The 26,986-nt window shown below is 42.1% G+C and overlaps 1 protein-coding gene and 1 pseudogene across 11 annotated transcripts; one reads left to right on the top strand and one right to left on the bottom strand.

Moving 5' to 3' along the window:
• Window positions 1-771: 771 nt before the first annotated feature.
• CELF1 (CUGBP Elav-like family member 1) lies at window positions 772-25,674 on the bottom strand. 11 transcript variants are annotated; one of them, XM_065881533.1, is made up of 14 exons: window positions 25,666-25,674; window positions 24,258-24,409; window positions 15,436-15,623; window positions 13,655-13,737; window positions 13,237-13,285; window positions 11,265-11,396; window positions 10,649-10,728; window positions 10,164-10,325; window positions 7,649-7,724; window positions 6,086-6,214; window positions 5,249-5,359; window positions 4,329-4,514; window positions 1,370-1,513; window positions 772-899 (listed from the first exon to the last, which is right to left on the bottom strand). In XM_065881533.1, the coding sequence occupies exons 2-14, from the start codon at window positions 24,326-24,328 to the stop codon at window positions 772-774; spliced, it is 1,539 nt and encodes a 512-aa protein (XP_065737605.1). In that variant the 5' UTR covers window positions 24,329-24,409; window positions 25,666-25,674. The 11 variants fall into 11 exon arrangements, with proteins under 11 accessions (XP_065737605.1, XP_065737596.1, XP_065737598.1 ...); XM_065881524.1 differs by lacking the exon at window positions 25,666-25,674 and having other exon boundaries at window positions 5,249-5,362; window positions 24,258-24,328; XM_065881526.1 differs by lacking the exon at window positions 25,666-25,674 and having other exon boundaries at window positions 7,649-7,712; window positions 11,265-11,399; window positions 24,258-24,328.
• LOC136127732 (U6 spliceosomal RNA) lies at window positions 3,508-3,620 on the top strand (annotated as a pseudogene).
• Window positions 25,675-26,986: the final 1,312 nt, after the last annotated feature.

Here is a 26,986-nt window from a genome sequence, read left to right on the forward strand (position 1 = left end):
GGGCAGGGCCAATCCAACACCAATGGCTGGCTGGGAAAGCTGGTAATGGGTGATATATCCCTGCTTTTTGCATATGTCAGGCTAATTTAACAGGTGCTTTATTTCCAGAGAATTGTTAGCCCCTTCTGAGGAAAGAGGGGCAGAAATCCCAGACAAGAATCTAAAAAATAGGTGGCAAGAACTCAGTATTTCCACAGAAGGCAGCTATGGAGGAGTTTTAGCCTCCAGCTCCCGGGGCTGCTGGGTGTCAAGTCACTCTCACTCTCCAAAGCCAACCCCACCTCCTCCACCCCCCAAAAGCTCTTGGATGTCAGTTCTCATTTCACCCACTCTCGTGCTCAGGAAGATTCTGGGGGTCAATTTTTTGTTTCACTCAGTCCTCTCTCTTTGGGTAGTTTGGGGCAAATTCTGATCTTCTTTTTTAATGTTTCTCCATTCCCCCTCCTCCCCCAGGGCAGTTTGATGTTGGTCCTTCTCAACACACTGGTTACAAACACAGCAAACTTTTAAATAAAGAAAAAAAACTCAGGATATGGCACCTAAACTCCAAAGTAAAACACTGGAAACCAAAGCACAAACTTGTCCTCTGTACGAAGCGAAATTCCCACAGAAGGCAGTAGCCGAGTCTTCAGGGCAAGCTGTGCCTGCGAGAGTGGCAGGGATCAGGGTCCAGGGCTGTCAACACACAGCCTTAGGGCTTCGAATCATTAAGGGTGCTCCTCCCCCACTTACCAGAAGACCCTCTCACTCCAGTCTCAGAGGGGAGCACGCTCAGTAGGGCTTGCTGTCATTCTTCGAACGTTTGAGCTGCACTTTAAGCCGCTTCATGCCAATCTGAAAGCCGTTCATGGACTGGATGGCAGCTTGAGCCGAAACAGGATTGTCGTAACTTACAAAACCTGTGTGTCCAAGCAGAAACCTAGGTGAGGGGCATAACGAGGCAGGAAGATTCTCAATCTTCCTTATGCAAGAGATACCTTATGAGCTTAGTCTCAAATCCCAATTTTTCTCAGCAGGAACAAGAATTCTTGAAATTATATCACATGAAATAAATCAGGTTCCTAACAGCAGCAGTTGACATCTACACAGTACCTTAAAGTTTTTTTGGCCAAGCCATTTTCCATACATTATTTTTACCTCTGGAGTGACAGTGTGGGTACAAATCATCATTCCCACTACAGAAATGAAAACACTGAGGCTCAAAACGAGGCAATGTAACCTGCCAGAGGCTAAGTTAAACTACAAACTCAAACGCAGCTCTCCTGCTCTCAGCCCCTCCTCCCCCTTTCTCTGCTCTCAGCCCCTCCTCCCCCTTTCTAACTGGTGAACGTGCTTAGCTCTCCCGACACCAGAAGAAACACCAACGTACCAAAGCACTTGCTCAGGTTTGTCTGCTTGTCTATGAAAACCTTGGCAGACACGACATTCCCAAAGGGCATGAACATCTGCAGCAGGTCCTGGTCTCCAAACTCCTGGGGCAGGTGGTAGATGAACAGATTGGCTCCTTCTGGACCTTCAAAATCCCCATTGATTGAACAGGTCAGTGGCAAGCACACTCATCCCCTGCACCGACTCTCATTTCCACCTGTGTCAGAACTCACAGCATCCCAACCAACAGAAATTCACCCGGAGAACTAAACAGACTCTCTAAATGCAAGGCAGGGGGCTGAAGGGTGATCGCTGAAACAGGTTCCTGCCCTCTTTCCCGTTCACCATTCTCAATCTCTGTCTCATTGACAAAGGTCAGAATTCGACCTTGTGGGAGGATGGTGTGCTGGGACAGTAAGTAGGCAGATTTGCGTGTGGTGCAATAAAACCAGAGACTACAGGGTTGTAGAGGAACAACAGAAAAGGAGGTAGAGATTATAAATAAAACAGGTTTCAAAATTGTGCCTAGAAACAATAGGGACAGCAAAGAGATTGGTAACTGCCAGAGGCAGGTGGGGCAGGGACCTACTATAAAGAGACATGAGGGAATTTCTAGGGGTGACAGAAATGTTCTACATCTGTGGCAGCAGTTACGTGACTACGTGTGTTCGTCAGAGCTCACAGAGCTATATTCCCAAAAGGGTGAATTTTACCATATGTAACTTGTGCCTCAGTAAAAACATATTTTTAAAATGTGCCTATGATAAACAACTAAGCTCAAAACTAGAATATGCTTTCCTCTTCAACCATTTACACTCAGTGATTTCCTGGCCAAAGAAGAGGTGTTTTTTTAAAACAATTTTATTGGAGTATAGTTGATTTACAATGTTGTGTTAGTTTCTGCTGTACAGCAAAGTGAATCAGTTATATATATACACACACATATATCTGCTCTTTTTTAGATTCTTTTCCCATTAGGTCATTACAGAGTACTGAGTAGAGTTCCCTGTGCTGTACAGTAGGTCCTTATTAGTTATCCATTTTATATATAGTATGTATATGTCAATCACAATCTCCCAAATTATCCCTCCCCACCCCCTTTCCCCCTGGTAACCATAAAGTTTGTTTTCTACATCTATGACTCTGTTTTGTAAATAAGTTCATTTGTGCCATTTTTTTAGATTCCACATATAAGTGATATCATATGATACTTGTCTTTCTCTGCCTCACTTACTTCACTTAGCATGATAATCTCTAGGTCCATCCATGTTGCTACAAATGGCATTATTTCATTTTTTATGGCTGAGTAATATCCCATTGTATATATGTAGCACATCTTCAAAACAGAGTTTTATTACAATCGCAGTCCAGCCAGTCTCCAGCCAACCTGGCCTCCCTGCTGTTGTCAAACACATACAGAACACTGCTGCCTCAGGGTCTCTGCACTTGCTGTTCCTCTGCCCCATTACTCTTCTTCCTCTAGATATATGCATGGCTTCCTTCCTTCCTTCAGGTCTTTACTTAAACATCAACTTAGAGAGACCTCCTTCTCTCTATAAAATGCTATCTTTCTGGCACTCTCTATTCCTCCTTCCTGCTCATCATTCTTCAGAGCACCATGTGGAACACCTCATGCTTCTGCTTACTGTCTATCTCCAGAGTTCCATCAGTTCCCCCACTACCACATCCTAGGGCACATAAATGTCCAATTCAGAGCCGGTAAGGATGCACTGCACCAAGGCTCCTTGCTGCTAAAGCAAGAGAGGATACTTGTCTATTTCCTACATTAGTGCTTAAATCTTGCCAGCTCCTGGTTAAGAAAACCCAGTCATATATGAGCACAGAGATGTTGGCAGCACCTTCTATTCATACAAACCACTTTCAGGCCTCTTTCTGCTTAAAAAGCCTCTCCTGAATTAATACCATTTATGTCAAAGCACATACTTCCCACTCCATCAACCCCTGGACCATAACTCTTCCTGTCTCATCATCCTTCAGTTTGTCCTCATTAGGAAAAGCATAGATCAGAAAGTGAGGAAAATGCCAAACGACAGAGCTATAAGGGACACCTAGACAGAAGATAACCTCTGACAGATTTATAATCCACAGAGAAGACTTCCTAACAAAAACAGACTGCCCGTGCTGCTTCGGCAATACATATACTAAAACTGGAATGATAAAGAGAAGATTAGCATGCCCCCTGGGCAAGGATGGGATGCAAATTCCAAATTCGTGAAGTGTTCCATATTTTTGTGAAGTAAGCCGGAAAGAGAAAAACAAATATCGTGTATCAACACATATATGTGGAATCTAGAAAAATGGTACAGATGAACCGATTTGCAAAGCAGAAATAGAGACAAAATGTAGAGAACAAATGTGAGGACACGGTGGGGAGGGGCGGGGCGGGGGTGTGGCATGAAATGGGAGATTCGGATTGACATATGTACGCCGCTTGGTATGAAACAAGGTAACCAGTGAGGACCTGCTGTACAGCACAGGGAACTCTACTTGGTGCTCTGTGGTGACCTGGATGGGAGGGAAATCCACGAGGGAGGGGATATGTGTTTACATACGGCTGGTTCACTTTGCTGTGCAGCAGGAGCTAGCACAACATTGTAAAGCAACTATATCCCAGTAAAAAACAAAAAACAAACAAAAAAACAGACTGCAGACTGCCAAATGGTGTCAGACACAATAAAGCCAATATGTTTCTTCATCTAAAAACTGCAGCCCCATCTCAGGAGAGAATACAGAGGTTCTGACCTGAGCCACATCCAGAAAGCAGATCACAGTTTCTCAGTCTACCCTTGACACTGCCAAAGAGAAGTGTTTAAAAAAAAAAAGAGAGAAGTGTTGGCCTGACCACCTACATGGCTCTCCGGGGCTTTGCCTTGCTTTTCAGTGCTGGTCAGATGGAGCACCCACCCCTGTCCCTGACTCCAGTTTCCCTGGGCACTCACCTTCCTTCTGGCTTCCAGCAGCACCGATACTCTGCTGTGTCAACAAGTTCTGGTTGTACAGAGTGGGGAGCGCCGCTGCAGCATATTGCTGGATCCCCGAGTAGGCCTGCGTGAGGGCCTCCATGGTGCTCCCAGTGCCATTAGAAAGGCCACTGCTGCCCAGCCCACCATTTAAAGCAGCCATCCCTTGGTTGGGGGTGAGGGTGGGGGGAAGAGCAGGATTAACAGATTGGAAAGGCTCAAGCGATGCCAAAGACAAACTCCAAAGTACGTCCTTTCATCTCCTTAGCTTCTCCCTGAGGAGGAATATTCCTCTGACTGGTCAGATTTTAGGACACTCACCAGGCCTTGTGTCTAATGGGGACATTTAAAAATGCCACACCCAGGCGCGGCTCTCCCCATTATCTTCTTCCAACCTGTGCGAGAAGTGATACCACTTATACGACTTGCCCCATATTTTTCTTTGGCTTTGCTGCCATTTTCTCACAAAGAGCTGGAATGTGGCAAAATAAGAGTCCCAGGACTGGGGACTAAAAGGGATACATATAGTCTATGACAAGATGTGGGCAAATCCTATCATCAAAATAGCTGCTAACATTTATTGAGCATGTACTAGTTGCCACAGTACTAAGTAATGTGCTCAGCACTTTACCTATGTTCTCATTTAACTTAATAACCCTCAAAGTATTCTACTCCCACTTCATAGATGAGAAAATGATCTTAGAGAGGTGGTCTTAAGTTACAGGTAGTTAAGGGGCAGAGATGGGATTTAACTCAGGTCTGACTCAAACTCCCATGATCATTTCTAACTTCACTGGGCCACCCCAATCATTCATTCTAACAGCACCCCTACCAGAGTTGTTTAAAATGTGCTATCTGCACAAAGAATGGCTCGATGACATTCAGGGACTGGCCCTCACCTGCCAAAGAGCTGACGTTGAGGCCTGCTGTTGCTCCAGCTAGTGTCTGTAGGGCTCCAAGGGAGGCGATGGGATTGACAGAGCTGCTGCTGCTGGAGCTGGGTGAGGACCCTGCTGTCAGACATCCATGAGTTAAACTCAGACCAACACTTACCTTCTCAGGTCAACAGGAACCAAAGCACAAGTTATGTTACTCAAGTATTCTCTTTATAAAGAGGTTTTTCAGTTACTGATTTTCCCCCCCAGCTATTGATTTTGATAACTGTCCCTGCAGGACATAGAAGCAAGTGATGATTACAACCAACTAAAAACTATGAGATTTCTCTTAAGTCAGAAGATGACATTTGAGGGCTTCCCTAGTGGTGCAGCGGTTAAGAATCCACCTGTCAATTCAGGGCACATGGGTTTGAGCCCTGGTCTGGGAAGATCCCACATGCTGCGGAGCAACTAAGCCCGTGAGCCACAACTACTGAGCCTGTGCTCTAAAGCCCACGAGCCACAACTACTGAGCCCGTGTGCCACAACTACTGAAGCCTGCGCACCTGGAGCCCGTGCTCCACAACAAGAGAAGTCACCTTAATGAGAGGCCTGTGCACCGCAATGAAGAGTAGCCCCCGCTCACCGCAACTAGAGAAAGCTGGAGTGCAGCAACAAAGACCCAACACAGCCAAAAATAAATTAATTAATTTAAAAAAAGAATGACATTTGAAAATTTACTGTTCATGATCTGACCCCTTTGGAAATGGGTGTTAACTACTCTCCAGAATGACATACTCCTCTCTCGGGATTCTGCCCAAGGCACACAAGGGCACAGTGGCCCCTATTATACATGCTTACCTGAACTGGTGAGCACGCTGAGGGGACTGCTGGATGTAGTGAGAGCATTGGTACCACTTGGTGTGTTCTGAGCTGCACTAGCTGCAGCAGCCAGGGCAGCCAAATTCTGTAACTGCATTGCATTTAACCCTGCAACATCCAAAGCAAGAGATCAGCCAACAGGTACGGGTGCCTCATATCCACTCCAGCAATGACCGTGCACACTGGCAGAAGGCTGGTCCCAAAGAGGAACTGTTCCAGATACAGGCAATACTACAGAGCTCCAAAAAGATTCAGGTCTCGCTCAACTCATTCAGAAACTGAACATTTCCTCAGATAATAGATGTCTAATCCAATAGCATGCCAGCCCAAATGGATGGGCAATTAGGAAACCAGAAAAGAGGGGTGGATTCTGTGTTCTACCATGGAGCCCGGTATCTAAGAGAGCAATGCCAAACCCTGTGGAAGAGGACGAGTCTGCATCTGAACCCCTCACTCACACTTTACAGGGGATCTGTTCTCTGCAATGGAGGTGAAAACACAGAAAATGTAGTAGAGATCCAGAAGGCAATGGAGGAGATGACAGGGGGATACACGTGAAAACAGCAATAGTAGAGAGAACAAAGAAAAAACCACCACCTGAATAGTAGATTAATTATCAGAAAAAGAAGAGAGAAAAAACACTGAGGAAAAGACTTCCAGGTAGAACCTAGGCAACACAGGTATAAGCAGAGCAAGAAATGTGAACTGCACTGACAATGTGTGGCAAACTTTTTACTAGCTAATGGAAAGGCAGATGGGTGAGGGTGGAGAATTAATGAGAATAAAAAGGCTACAACACAGATTTACAATCTAGCAACTTTTTGAAAACACAGCAAACTTTAAGTCCCTGGGACAAAAATGAACCACTGCAGTTTTCCTAAGATCATCCCTTCCTCAGATGCACCTGCCTAGCCCTATCTCGCTGCAGCAGGGCAGAGGCAGGCAGCTCTGGAATGGTCCCCTCCCTGCTTCCTTAACTTTCCTGACAGCCCCTGCCTCAGGGTTTGTCTGTGGAGCCTCCTTTTGTTATAAACTCAGGTATTTGGTAATTAAGTTTTCTATGCATGTTAACACCAAAAAAGGTAATTCACTTAAGAAATAACATGTGTAAGACAGTAACTGCCTGGGTTCTAGCAGCTTCACGGAAAGCCACGCACATAGAAGCCATCTTAGACTTTTCCTCAGAGTCACTGAAAAAGTCACTTTATTGTGGAAATAAAGAATTCCTGCAATTTTCTCCTTATCAAAGTAGCTGCAGATAGTCTGCAGATGCTAACAGCTCTTTTCCATCTTCCTCCTTAACAGAGACTTAAGGGGGTAGGGAGCAGCAGACAACTGCAGAGCAGTATGGTATCAACAGCTAAAAGAGCCACCTTCTACAGACAAGGTAGCTGAATCCTAGGAGGTTCATCTTAGGTCAGGTTTATGTAATGAGTGGGAAAACAATCTTTTTCTGCACAAACGGTAGAAAACCCTCAGACTGTTGTCAGCGGGTCTGCTGGCTTGGCTGCTGCTGCTCCTCCGTAGCAGTGGAACACTTACCTCCCATTGGGTGGAGGCTGCTCAGGGTGTTGAGGTTCCCAGAGGAGGCAGTCTGCTGAAGGAGCTGCAAATAAAGCTAGACATTACACCAAAAACAGAACAAGAGTGAGAGTGAGGGCTGGTTCTGCATCTGGGGTAACTCTACAGCACAGCAAAGCGAGAGTGCAGAGGCCCCCAGAGAAGAAAGTTGAAGACAAGAACCCAAGCCAACACAACAAAAACATAAGGCTTATGACAGCACAGGACAACACAACACAGCTAAAGCCCTGGCCCAGAAGACAGTTGTGTTTGTTGAGTACAAAGCCAAGCTCGAGTCCCTGGCAACAGAACGCAGCACAGCAGAGGAGAGAGGTAGAGGAGAGAACTAAACTCAACTCAAGCAGCCATGTAGTCCACTTAGAGGAGTGTCTGCATATTAGTGACTGCCATTTCTAGTTCCTCTCCCAAATTCTCCTTTGTTAGGTCCACACATCTTATTTTGTAACTTGTTCCCACCTGGAGACCTAATTTCTGCTTCACGCAACTATTTAAAATACCAAACCTGACCATTTCAGAGTATTTCTTGGAGTCATCCTTTACCGGCCACAATGAACCTGTGACTAGATCAATCTTGTCATAACTAGAATGCTACACATTCTTCTAGCCCCATTCATCTCACTGTTGCAGATGACCAAGTGATTGCTGGATCAGTCCATATCCGTTCAGCGTACATTCTCTTTCAATGGTTGTTCCATAACAAATAAAACAAGAGGACCTGTCCACGAGCTTATGACCTCCATGACCTTACTGTGTACCTTAGCAAACTACAACCCTCATCTAACCAACCTGCTGAAACCTTTTGTTCCATTCAAACCCAATCACTGTTCCTTATCAACAGATGGTATTCTGGTTTCTGGACTCTTTATTCAATCTGTTATTCATTCCCATAAACATCTGACCTGGTTCCTCTGTCATCAGGAATCTCTCTATTCCACAAGTGTTTCAGCAAGTCCACAAACCTCCAGAGGCAGAATGAAAAAGTGTCCATACATAGAATATTTACCAGCTTCTGAAAGGGGTCTGCTACCTCAAAGATTAAGAACTACTTGCTCTAGTTCTAAGTCCACATATTCCAGTACCTCATAATTAATGATGATGTACTATCACTTTCACAGTCCATTAGCACTCACATGTCTTCATTTCTGTCTTCTTAAATACTCTGGGCAACGAGTTCAGTCCCAACTGGTGGACTGTGCATATTGTACTTGGCACTTCACTTCCTCCCTAAATGAGAAGAGCTCTTAGGGCGGGGATCACATCTAACTGAAATGAAGAGACCACAGCTCTCAACATACACCATCATGTGCTTGCTAGATGTGGCAATGACAACAAAATGGGGAGTCTTCCCTAAAAGATGGCTCCAAAACTCTCCAAAAGCAAATGCACATCATGGAGATAATTTTCAAGGCATTATCATTTTGGCAGAAGACCTAGAATCTCTCTGAATTTTCTCAACTTACAAGCAATGTTCTAGCGCCGAGAAACAATTTAATTTGTAGGAATATAACAACCATCTATACTTTTTGACTTCACAGAATTACTAGTGAGGGTAAACTGGGATTTCTTCTAACATTTTAAAAACATGGAAACCAGAGGGCATCAAATTAGCCAAAACCTAGTACTGGGGGACAGAAAACATTGCCTTTCTTCTGTTTCCATATAAAATAATATTTTAAAGGATGAGGAGTGAATGACTATATTTCTATGTATATATTTCTAACTATCCATACTAATCTAGTAGTTTCACCATTTATTTTCCTTCCTTGGTAACTTCACAGACGACTTGTTCTTTCTGATTCAAAGATGAGACAGTTTTAAGTGTCTTGTGCTATCTGCAATTCTTTTAAGGGTTAAAGCAGTGATAATCCCCCGTAATATACATTGCAGATCTAATAAATCTAACCAATTGGAGCCTGCCCGTCTTCTGGATTCGATGACTCAAACACAACAAGAGAGAAATCAAAGGAAACCTATTTACTATTTAGTGAACTCAAATATACACCTGTAATACTCATTTAATAATGTCCATGTTAATCTCTTGATCTCTCAGTCAGTGGAAACATTTACTATCATACTCTACAGGGAAGACTTAGTAAGGATTTTAAGGATGCCCTCTACAATCTACTAGAAAGAGATACGGAGAAAGAATATTTGGTAGCTAAGATTTCCTCAGGAATTTTTTTTCTTGGGGGCAGGGACATATGAGATGTTCCTAAATTTTTTTATTAGAAAATTAGGATTTCACTGTAATTTGAGCAGAAGTTCAAGATATAACCAAAGATGCGCGATGAGAGAGAGAGAGTGTGCGTGCACACAAGACTAATGTGACAAAGAACATTTCATTGCCTGAATTTTTATGTAAAATTTTGATATGCTAAAAGTTGTGACTGCCATTATGTATGTTAGCTAGGGACAGCAGCAGAAGAAACAGCTGGGAGCTTGCACAGCCTGCAGAAAGCAAACCACAAAGACTCACTGCTAAATACTGGGGTCCAAGAGTATTTAGACCAGCAAGGTTTCCCCACACAGATGCTGCGCTGATCTGCTGCATCTGCTGCTGGAGCTGCTGGGCCATTCTCTTCTGCTCTTTGTCCTTCTGTGTATCAGCAAATTTTACCACCATGGGGGAAGAGCAGCCCTATGAAAACACCAAAATCAAAGGGTCAAAATCCTCATTCTGGGTGAAGGGAAAAATCCTCCTTTCTAGTGATGCACAGGCTGCATTCTAATTTCATTCACTGTCAAATGATTCTCTTCCTGATAGACACAAGTGGCAAGACATAATTCAGTTTAGTTCCAATATGCTAATTTTAAAGAAAGCACCAGTTTTTAATTTAAAGATGTCTGGCCTTCTTAACTTTTAGGGCAATCAAATGCTATACATGCTACTGGGCTTCGACTGTCAATTGTCCTACCGCTCTCAGTCCAAGGAACTTCCCCCTTTCATTCATCTGCCCCTACCTCCATGGTCTGTGCTTGGTGCATTGCCTTGATAGCTGTCTGTGCCATGGCTCTTGTTGTGAAGGTCACAAATGCACAACCTGGTAAGAGAAGAATCAATAACTCATCCATTCATTTGTTTAATTATTTATCTGACTTACACTTACTGAGCACCTACTGTGTGCCCAAGTACCACGCTAGCAATACAGACGTGGTTCCTGCCTTCAGGGGTTCATAATCCAGTGGAGAATACAGATATGTTATGACAGAGTAATACGTGCTTTAATGAGAAACCAGGGATGCACACAGGGGAAAAAGTGCTTGAGGGATAAAGGAGGAATCATATTCTCTAGCTTCTCTTGTGAAAGAAGTGTTTCCGTTTTGGCATGGAGAACCTCTCCAAGGACTGAAGCAGAGAATTTTAATACATGACACTTAAGTGCAGAATGCAGACTCCTTGAGGGAATTGGGATCAACTGATAGTTGTTGTGGCGGGACCTAAATATACAACACCAAACCCAACCCTCTCCATCATGACAGTGCCATGTTGGCTAGAGATCACTGGTTTCCACTGATCCAATTAAAAAGAGACTCCAAATTTAAGATAAGTACTTTTAAAGGCTAAAAATGTACCCACCTCGGCTCAGGCCATCAGGTCCCCTCAATATCCGGCATTCTTCAATCTGTCCGAATGAAGAGAACATGACTCGGATGTCATTTTCAGTGCACTTCTTGGATATCATACCAATAAACAGCTTCCTGTCTTCCACTGCTAAGACAGTAAAAAACAAAAGGCTTGAACATTACTACTACAAGAGGCAGTGCAGCACAGAGCTCCGTGCCTTTATACCAGATTTCACCGATTTTAAGATACACATTTCTTCCCCCATAATTTAGCACCTACTCTTACAATCGATGGTATCTTAAAATTATAATTGGAACCATTTAGACGAAATATAGTAGCTTCATGATCTTGTGAAAGTTACTTAACCATTCTGTACCTGCTTCCTCATGTGATTAATAGAGATAACTGAGTTTACCTCAAAGGTAGCTGTAAGTATTAAATGCCAAGTACTCAGCATCTTGCCTAGCACTTAGCAAAGTTTGCTCTCATTAGCAATACTATTGTACCAAAGAAGGACGAAGTTTCATACTTAATTGATATGACAAGAGAAACAGAACACACATCTCAGTGAATGTAACTGTCCACTTTCATTTTCTGGTTATTCTCTTGAGGACTAAGTTTTCCTTCCTAATTTGTTCAGTTCCCCATTTCACTCCAGTTCAAAAGAAATTACGTTGATCAAAGGCATTCCAGTTCACTCTAAAATGTTCTTGTAATAGTTCCCTGTCAACTCTATCTGACTTATTTGCCATTTTAAAGAAAAGGACAGACAATTTAGATGACAGATTATTTACAGCACTGATTCACTACCTTGCACCATAAACAAAAATTAACTCAAAATGCATTAATTCTGAGTAAGTAATGGATTAACTGAATGCAAGACCTGAAACCATAAGGCTTGGTAAGCTCCTTCGCATGGGTCTTGGCGATGATTTTTTTGGATTTGACACCAAAAGCAAAGGCAACAAAAGCAAAAAATAAACAAGTAGGGCTATATCAAACTAAAAACCTTCTGTACAGCAAAAAAACCCCAAAAAATCGTCAACAACAAAAAAAAGGCAACCTACTCAATAGGAGAAAGTATTTGCAAATCATGTGTCTGATAAGGAGTTAATATCTAAAATGTATAAAGAACTTGAAGAACTCAACAGTGAAAGAAAAGCAACTTGATTAAAAAATGGGCAGTGGGGGCTTCCCTGGTGGCGCAGTGGTTGAGAGTCCGCCTGCTGATGCAGGGGACACGGGTTCGTGCCCCGGTCCGGGAAGATCCCACATGCCGCGGAGCCGCTGAGCCTGCGCGTCAGGAGCCTGCGCTCCGCAACGGGAGAGGCCACAGCGCTGAGAGGCCCGCGTACCGCAAAAAAAATAAAATAAACTTATTTATTTATTCATTTATTTTTGGTTGTGTTGGGTCTTCGTTGCTGTGTGTGGGCTTTCTCTAGTTGCGGCGAGCGGGGGCTACTCTTCATTGTGGTGCGCGGGCTTCTCATTGCAGTGGCTTCTCTTGTTGAGGAGCACGGGCTCCAGGTACGTGGGCTTTAGTAGTTGTGGCTCGAGGGCTCTAAGTACAGGCTCAGTAGTTGTGGCACACGGGCTTAACTGCGCTGTGGCATGTGGGATCTTCCCGGACCAGGGCTCGAACCGGTGTCCCCTGCATTAGCAGGCGGATTCTTAACCACTGCGCCCCACCAGGGAAGCCCTGTACTGCATGTTTAAAAGTTGCTAAGAAAGTAGATCTTAAAAGTTCTCATCACGAGAAAAAAAATTTTTTGTAACTATTTATGGTGACAGATGTTAACTAGACTTACTGTAGTGTCGTTTTGCAATATATACAAATATTGAACCATTATTTTGTACAACTGAAACTACCATGTCAATTATATCTCAAAAGATTAATTACAGCACAATAAAATCCAAATGCCATGAGAAGAGCAAATACACAAGAAGAAACCTTATACGGGGAGGGCTTTATATACTTGCTTACCATTGTTCTTCTCACTGTCGGCAGGTTTCATCTGTATAGGATGATGCATCTAAAAAGGAAAACACATGAATATTACTATTGAACACACCAAAGGAATTCAGAAACATAAATGAAGACTCTACAGGAAATACCAAAACTGACCTTAAGAGTTGTCTCTGAACTCTCGCCTGCCTCATTATTTCCCCTCCACAAAATATCAAAATAGAATGTGAGTCAACAAGTCAAAATTCTCTTGGTTGAAAGAGAATTACTTTCAGCCTATCTTCTTTGAAACATTCCCTTTATGTCCTCCTTTACATCAATTCCTGTGGCAGTCACCCTTTTCCCCAAATGGTTTTCAGTGTGTGCCTGAAATGTATAAGTATGTTCCATATGTCAAAACCACCACAGTTCCACTTACTAGTAGGAGCTTTCTTACCCCTGGGAGGACCTTCATGTTGTGAAGAGCATTCTGAGCTTCTAATGCAGCTTTTCGGGTGTAAAATGTAACAAAACAGCACCCTGCAATAAACAACACTTCAGGAAATCAAGCCAGTCCTTCGAAAGCAGATAATTCCTAGAGCACTCCCTCCTCCAGGTATATATTGAAAATTAAAAGAGAGGGCTGGGTTTATTAAAATTGGGGTGGGGTGGGGTGGAGGGAGGGAGATGGAGAAAACCTAGCGGGGGGCGGGGAAGATTTTCTATCATTTTCTTCATTACTATAGTCTCCTGGTTTTATTAAAATTCTTCTTTAACTGCTCTTATAACTTCGTTGGGAAAGATGACTTTTCTTACAAAGGTCACAGCACCATGCCATTCAACCTGCCCTTCTTGCAGCACCAGGTAGTGTGCTGGGCAAGAAGACTGAGCTACAAACCAGACAGACAGAGGACTTGCACTCCTGCAGCCTGTAGTCTACAAATCTTTCTTTCTCAGAACAAGCTTTACACTGTAGCCAATTTCTACCATATGCCTCAAACATAATTATCATTTATTAAATTATAAAATGACCTAAGAGCAAGGACCTCAATATCTTTTTTTGGACTCTTGGTTTTCATCAAATATAATCACATGTCTAACAGCACATGGCACTTGACTGAGGAGATCTGGAGATTTTGTGCTCTGTATCTTTACTGGGGATCGGAGGGGGCAAGTATGTCTTGTCCATAGTCCATAGTCCCATAAGATATGGTATAGATTTCTTTCAAAATCACCCTGCAATTAAGATTTTAAATTACTGCATATTATATTGACAGTCATTTTCAGAAACTATAATACTTTATTTTTGGTTAACTATGCCACAAAGAGAAAATAATTCTTCAGCTTCTAGGTCCTCTGCTATTAAGATGGTTTCAAACATAAAATCATGCTTGCGTACATCTGCACCATAGAACAGCTTTCACAGAAAATTACTCTGAAATAGGTCGTTTGGGAAAACAAGTGTATGTCTATGTGGTATGGGGCAAAGCTAACAGCTTATCTACTATCAGGCCTATAAAACTTCCACTCCGCTGGGTATTTCTGGAAGCAGCTTGCCTTTCTTCTCCTTTTCTTTCATTCATTCATTCATTCATTTATTTGTGGTACGCGCGCCCCTCACTGTTGTGGCCTCTCCTGTGGCAGAGCACAGGCTCTGGACACGCAGGCTCAGCAGCCATGGCTCACAGGCCCAGCCGCTCCGTGGCATGTGGGATCCTCCTGGACCAGGGCATCGGCAGGCGGACTCTCAACCACTGCACCACCAGGGAAGCCCTCCTGTACATTTTGTAGGCTATAACAGGTCACCTACAAACAAGTTGCTCCTAGTTGCTAAGCCATCCCAGAAGGCCTCTGTAACACTAACAGAAACCCACGGGTACCTGGACAGTCTTTCTCTTTCCACTTACTCTAGCCAAAATACTAAAGAAAACCTATGTGGTTGGTTTACTTCAACTTTATTTTTGTCATTCCACTCTCAAGATCAAATGAGACACTCACATGAGTCTGTCTCTTGAATTTACAGATCTCAAAAAGGACTGCCCAAGATCCAATTTACAAATTATCCTCGTGATGTCACCTTAAGCTTTTACTTTTAAGCCATTAAATGTGTTTGGACTCAGAGATATAGCTACAACAAAATGACAGGTTTTTCCCCCCCATATGACCACAAGAGCATTCTGGCAATGAGAGAGAGCATGCACATGACTGAAAATACATATAAAAGTCAAAGCCCTTTACCTTTGCTCTGAGGAGGGTTTTGGCTCCTATCCCTTAGGACGTTGATTTCGTAGACAGCACCATACTGTTCAAACAGTTCCCTCAAGTCCTTCTCTGACCAGGTCCTTGGAACCTGGCCCACAAACATCTTGATAGCATCAAGATCCGGTTGGTCTGGGTGGTCCAGGGTGCCGTTCATTTTCTTTGAGCTGCGTAAAATAAAATAAAACTTCTATTATGTATTCATGTTGCTTCCTAGAGAATCTTCTTTTCCTTAAAGGTCTCAACTACTTCCTGATAAAGTAGGGGGAAAAAATTCTACTTCCTTTCACTACTTCCATTCAATTTACCAGAGTTCCCTGGTCCTCCCTCACTACGCCACCCCTTCCATTAGATTCCCAAACTAAAGTCACCATTCTGATTAGGACACCCTGGGCTTTAACTAAGGAATTGAGTGTCAGTCATTCCTTGTCTATCTAGAGAAGTCTCCGAAGAACTTAAGAAGTAAAGTTCCTAAAGCAAATTTTAATCATTTTTAAGCACAGCTAATAAAACTTTTTAAAATGTCCATAAAATCACAAAGAACTACTGCTTATGGATAAGATTCAGGATTCTCAATCTACATGATGATGGGTGAAAAGTTTGCTTTCAGTAGATGTTAGAGCAGAAGCACATGATTTCCAAGGCCTAAGCTAAGAACTGACTAGAATGTTAGCCTTTGGATGTTGCTGTCTCATGCATAATCCTGATGCTCTTGAGTGAGCCCCCAAATCAAAACAAAGCTTTGCCTCTTAAACTTTCACAAATGACTGTTATATAAACAAAAACAATGATGTCATCACTCTAGGGTTTTTTGTTTCTAAGTTATCCAATTTACTGCTATTTCTCCAAGATTTTATCAGTTAATTCCCTTACCAACTGTAACCATTATAATGTCCACAAACTCCTCCAATCCCATCACATCAAACCTGTAACACTCCTACTTAAATACCTTCATTCCTACCCCTGCCACTGCCAAGAACCATGGGGAACTCCTGCACTGTAAATGTTTCCACTCAAAATGAATCAAAGTCCTTCTCCTACCACCTTTCATGATCTTATTCTTAGCATGTATCCAAACCAATAACAACTTAAATTCCAAATAGCATGTTTAACTTTTGTTAGTGTTTGCTAAATCCAGACATCATATCATCATGTTCCAATGCGCCATGTTCTAATATTCAATCCCAAATAAAATGCCACTTTTCTTTAAAGGAAAAACAATCGTTTTTTCACCACTGCTATCCTTTGAATAGTATTTGAAGATCCTTGAGAATGCTGAATCCAGTAGTTCAACCTCTGTTAAATTCCTAAATCTCTTGTAACTGAATACAGGGCTATTCTCATGTCACCTGTGCTGAATCTAGCACTAACTAAACATCAAAAGCTTTAAGACAAATGTCATACAGATCAACCCTTGCTGCTACGTCTGTGAAGGTTCCTCATACTCTTTCAGGTTAACTCGTCAATTTCATCAGGACTCAACTAGTACTAAATTTCCAACTTCACTGTAGTATTTAACACATTTTAGCATAATCCGGCTCTGTCTACCTCTCCCAAGACTGAGAGCTCCTTGAAGGCAGAAACTGTTTTATTTCCTATTCATTCTTATAGCCACACCTGGTATGGTGCCTGATTCAAAGTAATTACTCAGATGTGGGATGGGAAGAACTTCTTGTTCTCAACAATTCCCCCATTTAAGCAACTAACCTTGATAAAAATGAATGCTGTGCACAAAGAGGGCTCACAAATTGAAGAGCAGATATTATCTCCTATGATTGTTTGACTGTCACAAGATGAACCTACTCTTTTTTTAAGTATTTTGGAATACATTGTTTTTTTTTTTTTTTTTTTTTTTTTTGCGGTACGCGGGCCTATCACTGTTGTGGCCTCTCCCGTTGCGGAGCACAGGCTCGGGTCGCGCAGGCTCAGCGGCCATGACCCACGGGCCCAGCCGCTCCGTGGCACGTGGGATCTTCCCGGACCGGGGCACGAACCCGTGTCCCCTGCATCGGCAGGCGGACTCCCAACCACTGCGCCACCAGGGAAGCCCGAATACATTGTTTTATTGGTTTTCCTTTATTAATTTAAAACCATGTATGGTAAGTTGTTGCACAAATATGGCTGCTTCTAGAAGCTTAATCCCAACATTCTAACAGAAATCATTCTACCATGAATTTTTTTTAAAAAGTCTTATGACTAGTGAAAAATGGGAGTCATTCCCTACAACCCATTCCCAACAACTTTAATTACCAGTTTTAGTATTTTATTAAAATGTCGCTAAGTTTAATCACATTTCTATTCTAGGGAGGGTTAACATAGAACCCAAATAAATGGTGCTTAGAATGTTTTGACTATAAAGGAAGCAGACAGTTATTTCTGAAAAGAGGCAGGAGTTTATTAGTTTGTATTACACTGGAGGCAACCGCGCTCAATTTGTCCCTTCGTTCTGTACTCGTGTGCTGTTTCTAAACTAAATATATCCCTGTTTAGTGCAAAAGCATAAACACAGTCAATATATGTGAATTGTGATTTACCCAAAAGTTCAGTGGAGACTCAGCATTCCAGACAAGTGCCTTTCCTTTCTCTCTTTACTCTCCAAATCCCTCTCCATTTCTTCATGTCCACCTACTCCATGAATCACCCTTTCCTGCCGTGTATACCAATTCAAAAGCCAGAAGAATCCCCCAAGGACCAGGGGCAATCTTCAAACTTAACCATTAGAAACTTTTACAGCAATCACACTGCATAATTTTACATATGTTCAATCGAATCTTAAAAAGATACGCAAAATGCAAGCTTACACCTCATTATTTTTTCTATGAAATTATCATATTGTATTTAACAAGCTAGGTGGCGGGAGAGACAGGACATGGTCCTTCACCAGTTTAAGACGCACTTCTAGGGCACAGTAAATGATCAGGCCAGGCTCAAGGTGCAGTGGACATCATGCAACTGGAGTTATGCACTGAGCTCTTATTTATAGAGGCCAAGCACTGTGTTAGATGTGGTATATATCAGTGAATAAGGAAAACATGGGGTATTTCTTTGGAGCACATGAAGACACAGTTAGTGCCAATATCAGCGAGAGATAAAAAAGAGAAAAGCAACCACATGTGTACCTATGTATATGTAATAAGCAGTCACAAACTTTCTCATAAACTGTTATTGTGTCTGAAGAGATGAGCAACAATGCTCTTCCATTCTGAACCTTCCACACATACTTCCAGTAAGCATGTTGTCCTTACAAGTAACCACTGCATAAAAGAGTCACCTGGGGACAAGACTGCCAGTGTGATATGCCAAGGATCCCACAACATCCGGGTATGGCATTCAGTCTACGTATCACTGGACACATTCTCAAATTTGTGCCTTACCCCCCCATTGATGGAGAGCTCCTCAGAGTCAGTGATCATAAATTACATACATTTATTATGTTCACTCAAGAACCAATGAATTCAGCAGCCCCTGGAGAAGTACCTATACTGTCCCTGTCATTCCTAAGGGACAAGTCTGTGGAAATTCTTATCTTCTGTGGAAGTCCTGACAGTACTTCAGTGAAGTATTAACCTGGGAGTAGGATGGAAGAGAGGAAAAGCATGGCCTGCAGCAGTGAGGGAAGAAGGGAGATGAGAAGGCAGCAAGTATTTTAGGGGAGAGGCATGACACCAACCCACTTCTCTTTATGTTTCTGACCCAGCAACTGGCGAATCATTAAGAATGAGAGATCAGGACCAGAGGCTGCCTTGTCTACCTGATTCTCGATGGAACATGCCATAGGAAAATGAAACAACCAATTTGGAAGAGACAGGGGAGAGAAAACAAAGAGCTTTATTTTCAAAGCACACTTCCATTTAAAACTCTTAAATCCTCTCTTCTCTTCCTCCTTTCAAAACTTCCCAGCACCAGGCCCAGCTCAGAGGGCAGTTAATGTTCTATCCTACTTCTTTCCCATTCCTTGGCCCCAGATGACTAGACCAGGAGGTGGATCTTAACCCAACAAGCTGATTCACTGGCTTGCTGGAAACCTAAGACTGTGGCCTATGCTTAAAACAGAAAGATAGGCCTGGCTAATCAAGATCCTCTATAGCTGCACTGAGCAAGACAATAGACACTAGCCACAGGTGACTATTTAAATTTAATTTTAAAAATCCAGTTTCTCGATTGCACTAGCCACATATGACCAGTGTCTACTGCATAGGACAGCAGAGACACAAGGTTTTTTTTTCTTTTTCTTTTTTTTCTAGCCACATGGCTTGTGGGGATCTTAGTTCCCTGACCAGGGACTGAACCCAGGCCTTCAGCAGTGAAAGCCCAGAGTCCTAACCACTGGACCAGCAGGGAATTCCCAGAAGAATATTTTTAACATCACAGAAAGTTCTATTGCACAGGACTGCGCTACAGAATCTAGAATGGGTTAACAGAAACAGGCAGTCAGTGATGAAGTTGGAATAGGAAAAGCTGCAACTCGGGACAGCACGAGTTAAGCTGACAAGATGAAAGGGCAGTGGCAAGAGATAATAGGAGTCATGCTACAATATAGATGAAGCTTGAAAACATTATGCTAAGTGAAAGAAGCCAATCACAAAAGGCTACATATTGTGTGATTCTATTTATGTGAAATGAATAGGCAAATCTATAGACGCAGAAAGTAGGTTAGTGGTTGCCTAGGAATGGGGATTAGGGGTAGGGAGAAAGGGAGGGAATGATTACTCATGGGTACAGGGTTTCTTTTGTGGGATGAAAATGCTCGGGGCGGCGGGGGGGGGGGGGGGGGGGGGCGTGTCAAGACAGCCTGGAAGGGCAATGGCAAAGCCAAGCCGTGCTGCAACCAAAATTATCTGGTAGATGAAGAACAGAAGCAGCAGCACATGCAGACAGAGCAGAACGTGTGCCCTGGGTCAAAAAGATGGAGTTTCCGGGTCTTTCAGCTGTAGAGTTCCTGATTATATTATAGTCCAGTCCACTTGTGTCCTTACAAGAAAACCCTTTCATATATGCTAGCTTGAGTGGTATCTGTTCCTTGCAGTCAGACGGGTTGGCAAATACTACCTCCACATCTGGTTAAAAATCATTTCCAAAACCTTTAATAACTCAGTTTTTTCCCTCTCCCCTTCTCATTACTTGTTGACCTCCATTTGCTCATTATACAAACAGAAAAATTTCAAATACTTACCTACCCCTCCACCTCCCCAGCAGGCATAAATACTTGTTGCATCCCAATCTCCAGCCACCACCCACCCCTACCAGGTCCTCTGGCTCACAATGTGCTGTGGAAAAACTAGCACAGAAGAACATCAGAATGAAAAGGACCCAGAAACACTGGCCTAAGTTACTTACCAGATGTTCTCTAGGGGAACAAGACTAGATGCATCTATGCTGGAAGGAATTTTAATTTGAATAAAGGGAGATCTTCCTGTTAGTTGAGGTGTTAGGTACTAGAAAAAGCTATCAATATTTTTAAGTCACCATTCAACAACAGAACAGTAACAATCTGCCTGTGAAGGTTTTCAGCCTTCTTCCCTGAGGAAGAGAGAGAATGTCTGAAGATCTTACCTCAGTAATCATCTCCAATTATTAAGAAAAAAACCTCACAGGGTTTATCATTCATTCAACTGTACTTCCCAAGCTCCTGCTGTGTATCAGATACTACACACTATAGGGGCTATAAAAGCAGACTGAGCAATACCGGCCCTGTAGACAATGGCACTGAACAAGTGGAAGGATACAACTACAATATGCTACAAATGCTTTAACAGATTTATACAAGTTCTGTGAAAAAAGTGGCTAATATGGTTTAACTTATTTGGGGCAGGGGGTGTGTGTGCACAGGGATTTAAGCTGAATGGAGTAAGCAGCTGGAAAAAGTGCTATGTAGCATGGAGGTATGAAAGTCTAAGGGGTGATGAGGAAATGGTAAGGACTCAGAAGGGACAGAAGAGTGAGATAACATTAGAAAGGTAGGAAAAGGACTTGAGAAAGTTGGGGGGGGGCGTATAAAAACATTTTTTAAAAATTAGAAAGAGAAATTTGATGAGAATAAAGAGGTTGGAGAGACCCAGGAAATGGCTTTCCATGTTATACTGATAGGCCTGAACTTTATTCCAAGATTTTTAAACAAGGGGTGATTAGATTTGTCTTTTAAAAGACATCTGGCAATAATCTAGAGGATGAATAAAGTGGGGAAATATGCAGATCAGGAGGCTCTTGCACAAACCAGACCCTAAGATTAGGAACCATTCCCGCAATGTTGAGAAATTTGGGCGGCAGGACTCACTACAACTTGGAGATAATCGATAAAGGAGATGAGGAAAAGAAATTACTGATCACTCTTGGATTCTAGTACAGACAGTTTGGGGAACTGTTTTTACATGGGGAGACCTCCACATGGAGGTATCCAATGGGCAGTATTTAGAATAAAGTCATAGAACTCAAGGGACATCTGGGGGATAGATAAAGATCTGAGAATCAGAGAAGCACATCAGTGCCCCCTTAAGCAATGGGAAAGCTAAGAGGAAAAGGTCTGAGATACAATCCCTAGAGAACACCTATGACCTAGTGTGCAAGCAAAGTAAAAGGAACCAGTGGAAGCTGAAGAGTATTATTTATTACAAATAATAAGTATCTGTAATATCTATTATTATAAATAAGAAAGGGAACTAGGGATCAGGTCCTCCCAGCCCTTCCACAGCTCCTCCAGCAATTTTTCTCTGTTGTAAAGAAATTTTGGAATAGATACATTGCTAGATCATATTCCCAGGCAATATCACTTCAGAGAGAAAACTAATAATTATCAAGCCTACTGCTAAAGTAGTATGAGTGAAAAGAAGGGCTGAGAGTCCAAGAAAGAGGTGGCAAGCATACACCATTCTGCAGAACTTTCTTCTTCCCAACTCTGTGGGGTTCGGGTGTGTGGTGCCCATGGGAGTGGGCCAGAGGACTTAGAATAATGAGAAGCATTGATGGTTAACTGCTTAGTGACACCTGAGGCAGCCAGGTCTAGGGGGCAAAAATAAAGCGGCTATCATTAAACTTGCATTTTAGGCCCAAGGTTGATACCAACTGTCCTCAGTCAAGTCAGGTATAGCTTCTCTCAACTGGGTTTCTCATCTGTAAAACAGGGGCAATAGTTTATGCCCAATTAACCTCACAAAGCTTTTGTGAAGCTGGATGACTAAAACAAATGTAAAAGCTCTTGGGAAAAAATAATACAACAGTGTACTCCCTGAATACTTGTACTCAGAATGAGCATTGTATTCAGTCCATTAGTTCTCTAACTCAAGTGTACACAAAAACCACATGGGACATTGTTAAAATAGATTCTTGGGCCCATTCTAGCATGAGAATATCTGCGCATGGATCCAGAACCTGCATTTTTATACTCCAGGTGACTTTCACACAGTGGTCCATGATCCAGATTTCATGGGATACTGAATTAGGTCGACCTTGTAAAAGATGAGAAACAGGCTGAGGAAAAATGCTGTATCTAAGGACTGAACACTAGGCAGTTGCAACGCATAGAGAGAAAGTGTTACAGTGAAAGATAATTTGAGCCACAAAGTCCTATTTCTAGGGACCATATATCTGGTACATGGGAATACTTTTATTATGTATTAAGTCTTTATGATGGGATTCATTGTGATTTCACCTGTAATCTACTGCTAAAGTTTTATTTTAGCAGTAAAGAGAACTCTTATAAAAAGACACATCTAAATTACCATTATTTTGGAGACTACAGAGAAGGCATAGGATCCATCCCAAATCGGCAAGCCCCCTAACTTTGAGCCCCCCCGCCGCCCCAAAACTATTCCACAAAGAACTGTTGAGAATCTGCTATTACAACACCTGTTACACCTAATCCCAGCGCAGAGTGATTTGCACATGGAGGCCTAATCTCAAAGACTTGCACTACTGTTATCTAGGAAGTAGTCTACCATTTAATATTCTTGGCTTTGAATAACCTAAGGCTCTTTTACTTAGGTTCCAAGGTACTATGAAGCCTGGTTAAAGAAACTGAAATCAAGAGTTAGAAGTGTGTTCTTTTCTACAAAGCCCGTGATTCGGGCCCCCTATAGGTATAACTCAGAGCCAGGTTGGCGTTTTAGCTGCATACAATGGCAGTGTCACTTCTTGAACAGTAGTACTGCAAACTGATTAGGTTTCTCATTTCCACATTCAAAATTTATTAAGGCAAATTCCCAATCAAGATTAATCCAGTCTGTCCCCCTTTGGGGGGGTACATCTGATGTCCCCAGAATCATGTATTGTGTTGCATTTTCAATTAGATTGAGGGGTGTGGAAATCAAGGTTCAGGACTAATTTACATGTCAATACAGCGTTCTGTATATACTACTAAATACACCCTAGCTACCAGTCCTCTGTGATAGGAGTCTAAGAATTTGACCATTAAAAATAAACAAACATACAAATAAATAGCTTTCCAAAAGATTATCTGAAGTTGTATACCCAACCCAAAGTAATAAAACTATGGTTTAAAAAAATACCTTGGAATCTATCAGATGGGAAAACTACAGCTTAAAGGGACTGGAGCCAGCACACTTGAGCTGATGTTGCTGGTCATATATCAAATGCATCCTTATGTACAAAACTTTTACAGCTAGAGGAAATCAGCAGTAATGAGAGAGAATCAGACTACAACAGAAAATAACAATAATGTGGACTTTGGCTTCCTCACCCAATTTTTTCTTCCCTCTTTTAAGGAAAGGGACCAGTTTTATCAAATAACAAGGGAAACAGCCCAGTTCCTCTACTTATGATAAAAATGAGACAACAAAAATACTTACACGGGACTGGAATTCAAAGAGCAATGATCCACCATCATTTCTGGAAGGAAATCCAACTTAAACGCAGCCATCACCTCACTCTCCCCTTCAGAAGCCAATGTTATTAACTTGCTGCACTTGTCTGATCCACAAATACACACAGCTTTAGCTTCCTGGGCCCCACAAAAAACACAAAGTGGAAACAGGAGCTCAGGGAAACCAGCAATAAGTGCCACAGAAACAGGCAGGACTGGGGAAGGGGAAGGGAGTATTGGATTAAAAGGGGGATGTGACCATGTGAAGGGAGGCTCAGCCCAGCACACAATGAAAGTGCTGATGCGCCAGGCTTGTTTTGTGTGATTTTCCCTGGCGAAGCAGTACTAAGTGCACTGTCAGATAAATAGTGTCAGATCCATGAAGATAGCAGTGGCTAACAGAGCAGAAGAAACACAAGCTTGTTTCACATCTTCCAAACTCCTCCCTGAGAATCAGTTTTTGAGGACCCCCAAAGCCTGAAACTACCTGAAGCAAAAGAAAAGGGGAAAAAAAAAAAAGTTCACTTCATGTGGTCTGAAAATGTTTTTAGAAAGAACTGGGTTGTTAGCCTTGGTTTGAACTTATTTTCCACGTGCCAAAGACAGCAACGAACGCACTATTTGGGTTCCAAACTAACCTCAGAAGAGTCATTTAATGGTTCAGACCATCTATCAGAAGCAGGCCAGAGGTAAGCTGGCTGAAGAACCGGCCACCAGAAACAAACTGCTCTTATACTACTACCTGCACTGGACCAGCCTTGCTTTCTTGATGGTCTTGAGAGCAAAGTATGCTACCTAATGGTTCCTCATCACAGTGAAAATTTTAAAAATTGCTGTTTCACTGACATTCATTTAGGTAGCACAGGGCAAAACTTCTTTACTAATTCTGAATCTTAATTTGCCAGAAAATTTAAAAAGTGAAAAATAAAAATGGAATAGTATATTCTGCCTCTTGATAAAGTACTAAGGAACACTTTTTTCAGTAGTTTGACCTTTCTAGAGAAACAAAAAACAAAAGAAAACTAAACAAAAGCCACCACAGTGATAATAATGAAAAAGAACTGGGGCCTACCAGGGACAAATACTCAAACACTTAAAGGAAGGAAACAGGAATGTAGACTAAGTCTCTTCAGTGGCTGCCCTCTTTTAAACTGTTCCTAAAACCAAGATTAATGAATGTGCACATAAAAATTCTATTATGGGTGAGCAGCAGAGATGGATATATTTAGCAGTCAAGGCAGATGTGGTACTCCCATTCTCAATTTAGCTCCACATCCCTCCAAACAACAAATGGTGGCATTTCAATATTTAGGCAGTGACTCCAAAACTGTATCTCTGAAGGCTCCCAAATTTCACAGGCCTTCTTTCCATTTTTATCATTAGGGTTGCCTTACCTCAAAGACTTCACTCAAGCTCAGTTCACAATACAGGGAACTTTGAAAAAAAGAAGTTATGTTCAGCCTGTAAAGAGGTAAACAGATGAACTCCTAAACATACAGAATGACGTTAACAAAAAATAATGAAAGGCAGTAATGTCATGGCACAGGCCTAAATGTTCTAGTCTGTGTAACGATGGCTGACACCTGTCTGCATCTGACTGAGGAAGGTAGAAACTGTATCTTCTGTCCAATATCCAGACATAACCACGCAAAATTTAGAACTAGAATAGCAGATAGCTGCTTTTCTGTTTTTTTCAGAGACCCTGCCCATTTGATCTACTACTTTATAGAGACAAAAGTGACAGGAGCTCTCTTCCACCCTATTAAAAGAGGAAGCAAAAACAGGCAGCAAGTGAGAGGAGACTGCAACTGGCACACAGTACACACAGTTCACCAAGCCCTGATTGCCAGACAAAAAGAAGAAGTTAACCCAAGCTGGGGCTGGCTGAGTTACTGGTTAGGCTAGTCCTTGTTTCTAAGTACACTGGAGTTGATCAGAAGCCTCTTCCTATAGAAAACTACCTAGACTAAGGAGCAACTTTGTGAGGCCAGTTAACAACCAAATTAGATTTTTTAGTTCAAGGATTCCTTTAAAAAGGAATCAAGTTTTCAGGAAGGCCACTGGTTGTTATGCTTTTATTATTCACTAGAAATACATGACTACTAATTACATCTCTATTTTAATCAGAATCACATCTATAACAAAAGAGCACTGCTCAGTGTAGGAAAGATGTGCACTCCTTACAGTAATCTTTACCAAGCCAAAGTTGTAATGTTTTAAAATTCATTTTACGATTTATAAGGCTGCACTGTTTTTAAAACCTACAAGATGGAAATGTTATTACATGAGGGAGGGTGATTCTCTTTAGGCAGGTCACGAGAATGATTTCAGTATAATTAAATTCAACATGCTTGTGTGAAAAGAAAGAACAGAAATTAATCACAAGTCACTCAATTTTAGAAAAGGGTTACAAAGTTAAGTGATGATAAAAAAAAAATTATGGAAATACAAAAATGCAGCTGTTAGGCGGAAATTAAAAAGTTATTCACAGAAAACTGTCCATAAGTAGTTGTTTTTTAAAATTTCTTGCTCAGAAACCATTCCAGGCTTATAACCCAGGGTCCACTGCAAAAGAAGACCTTAACTTTCCCTCAGTCTCTTTTTACCACATGTCTGTGAATTTACAGTCATGGTTTTCTCTTCTGTCCCTGGTTGGCTGTCTCAGTTTTCTTTGCCTCGAATACTCTCTACTTTGTTCTAAGGGAAACAATTTAA

This window comes from Phocoena phocoena, chromosome 8, assembly GCF_963924675.1.
Source record: "Phocoena phocoena chromosome 8, mPhoPho1.1, whole genome shotgun sequence".
Taxonomy (NCBI): Eukaryota; Metazoa; Chordata; class Mammalia; order Artiodactyla; family Phocoenidae; genus Phocoena; species Phocoena phocoena.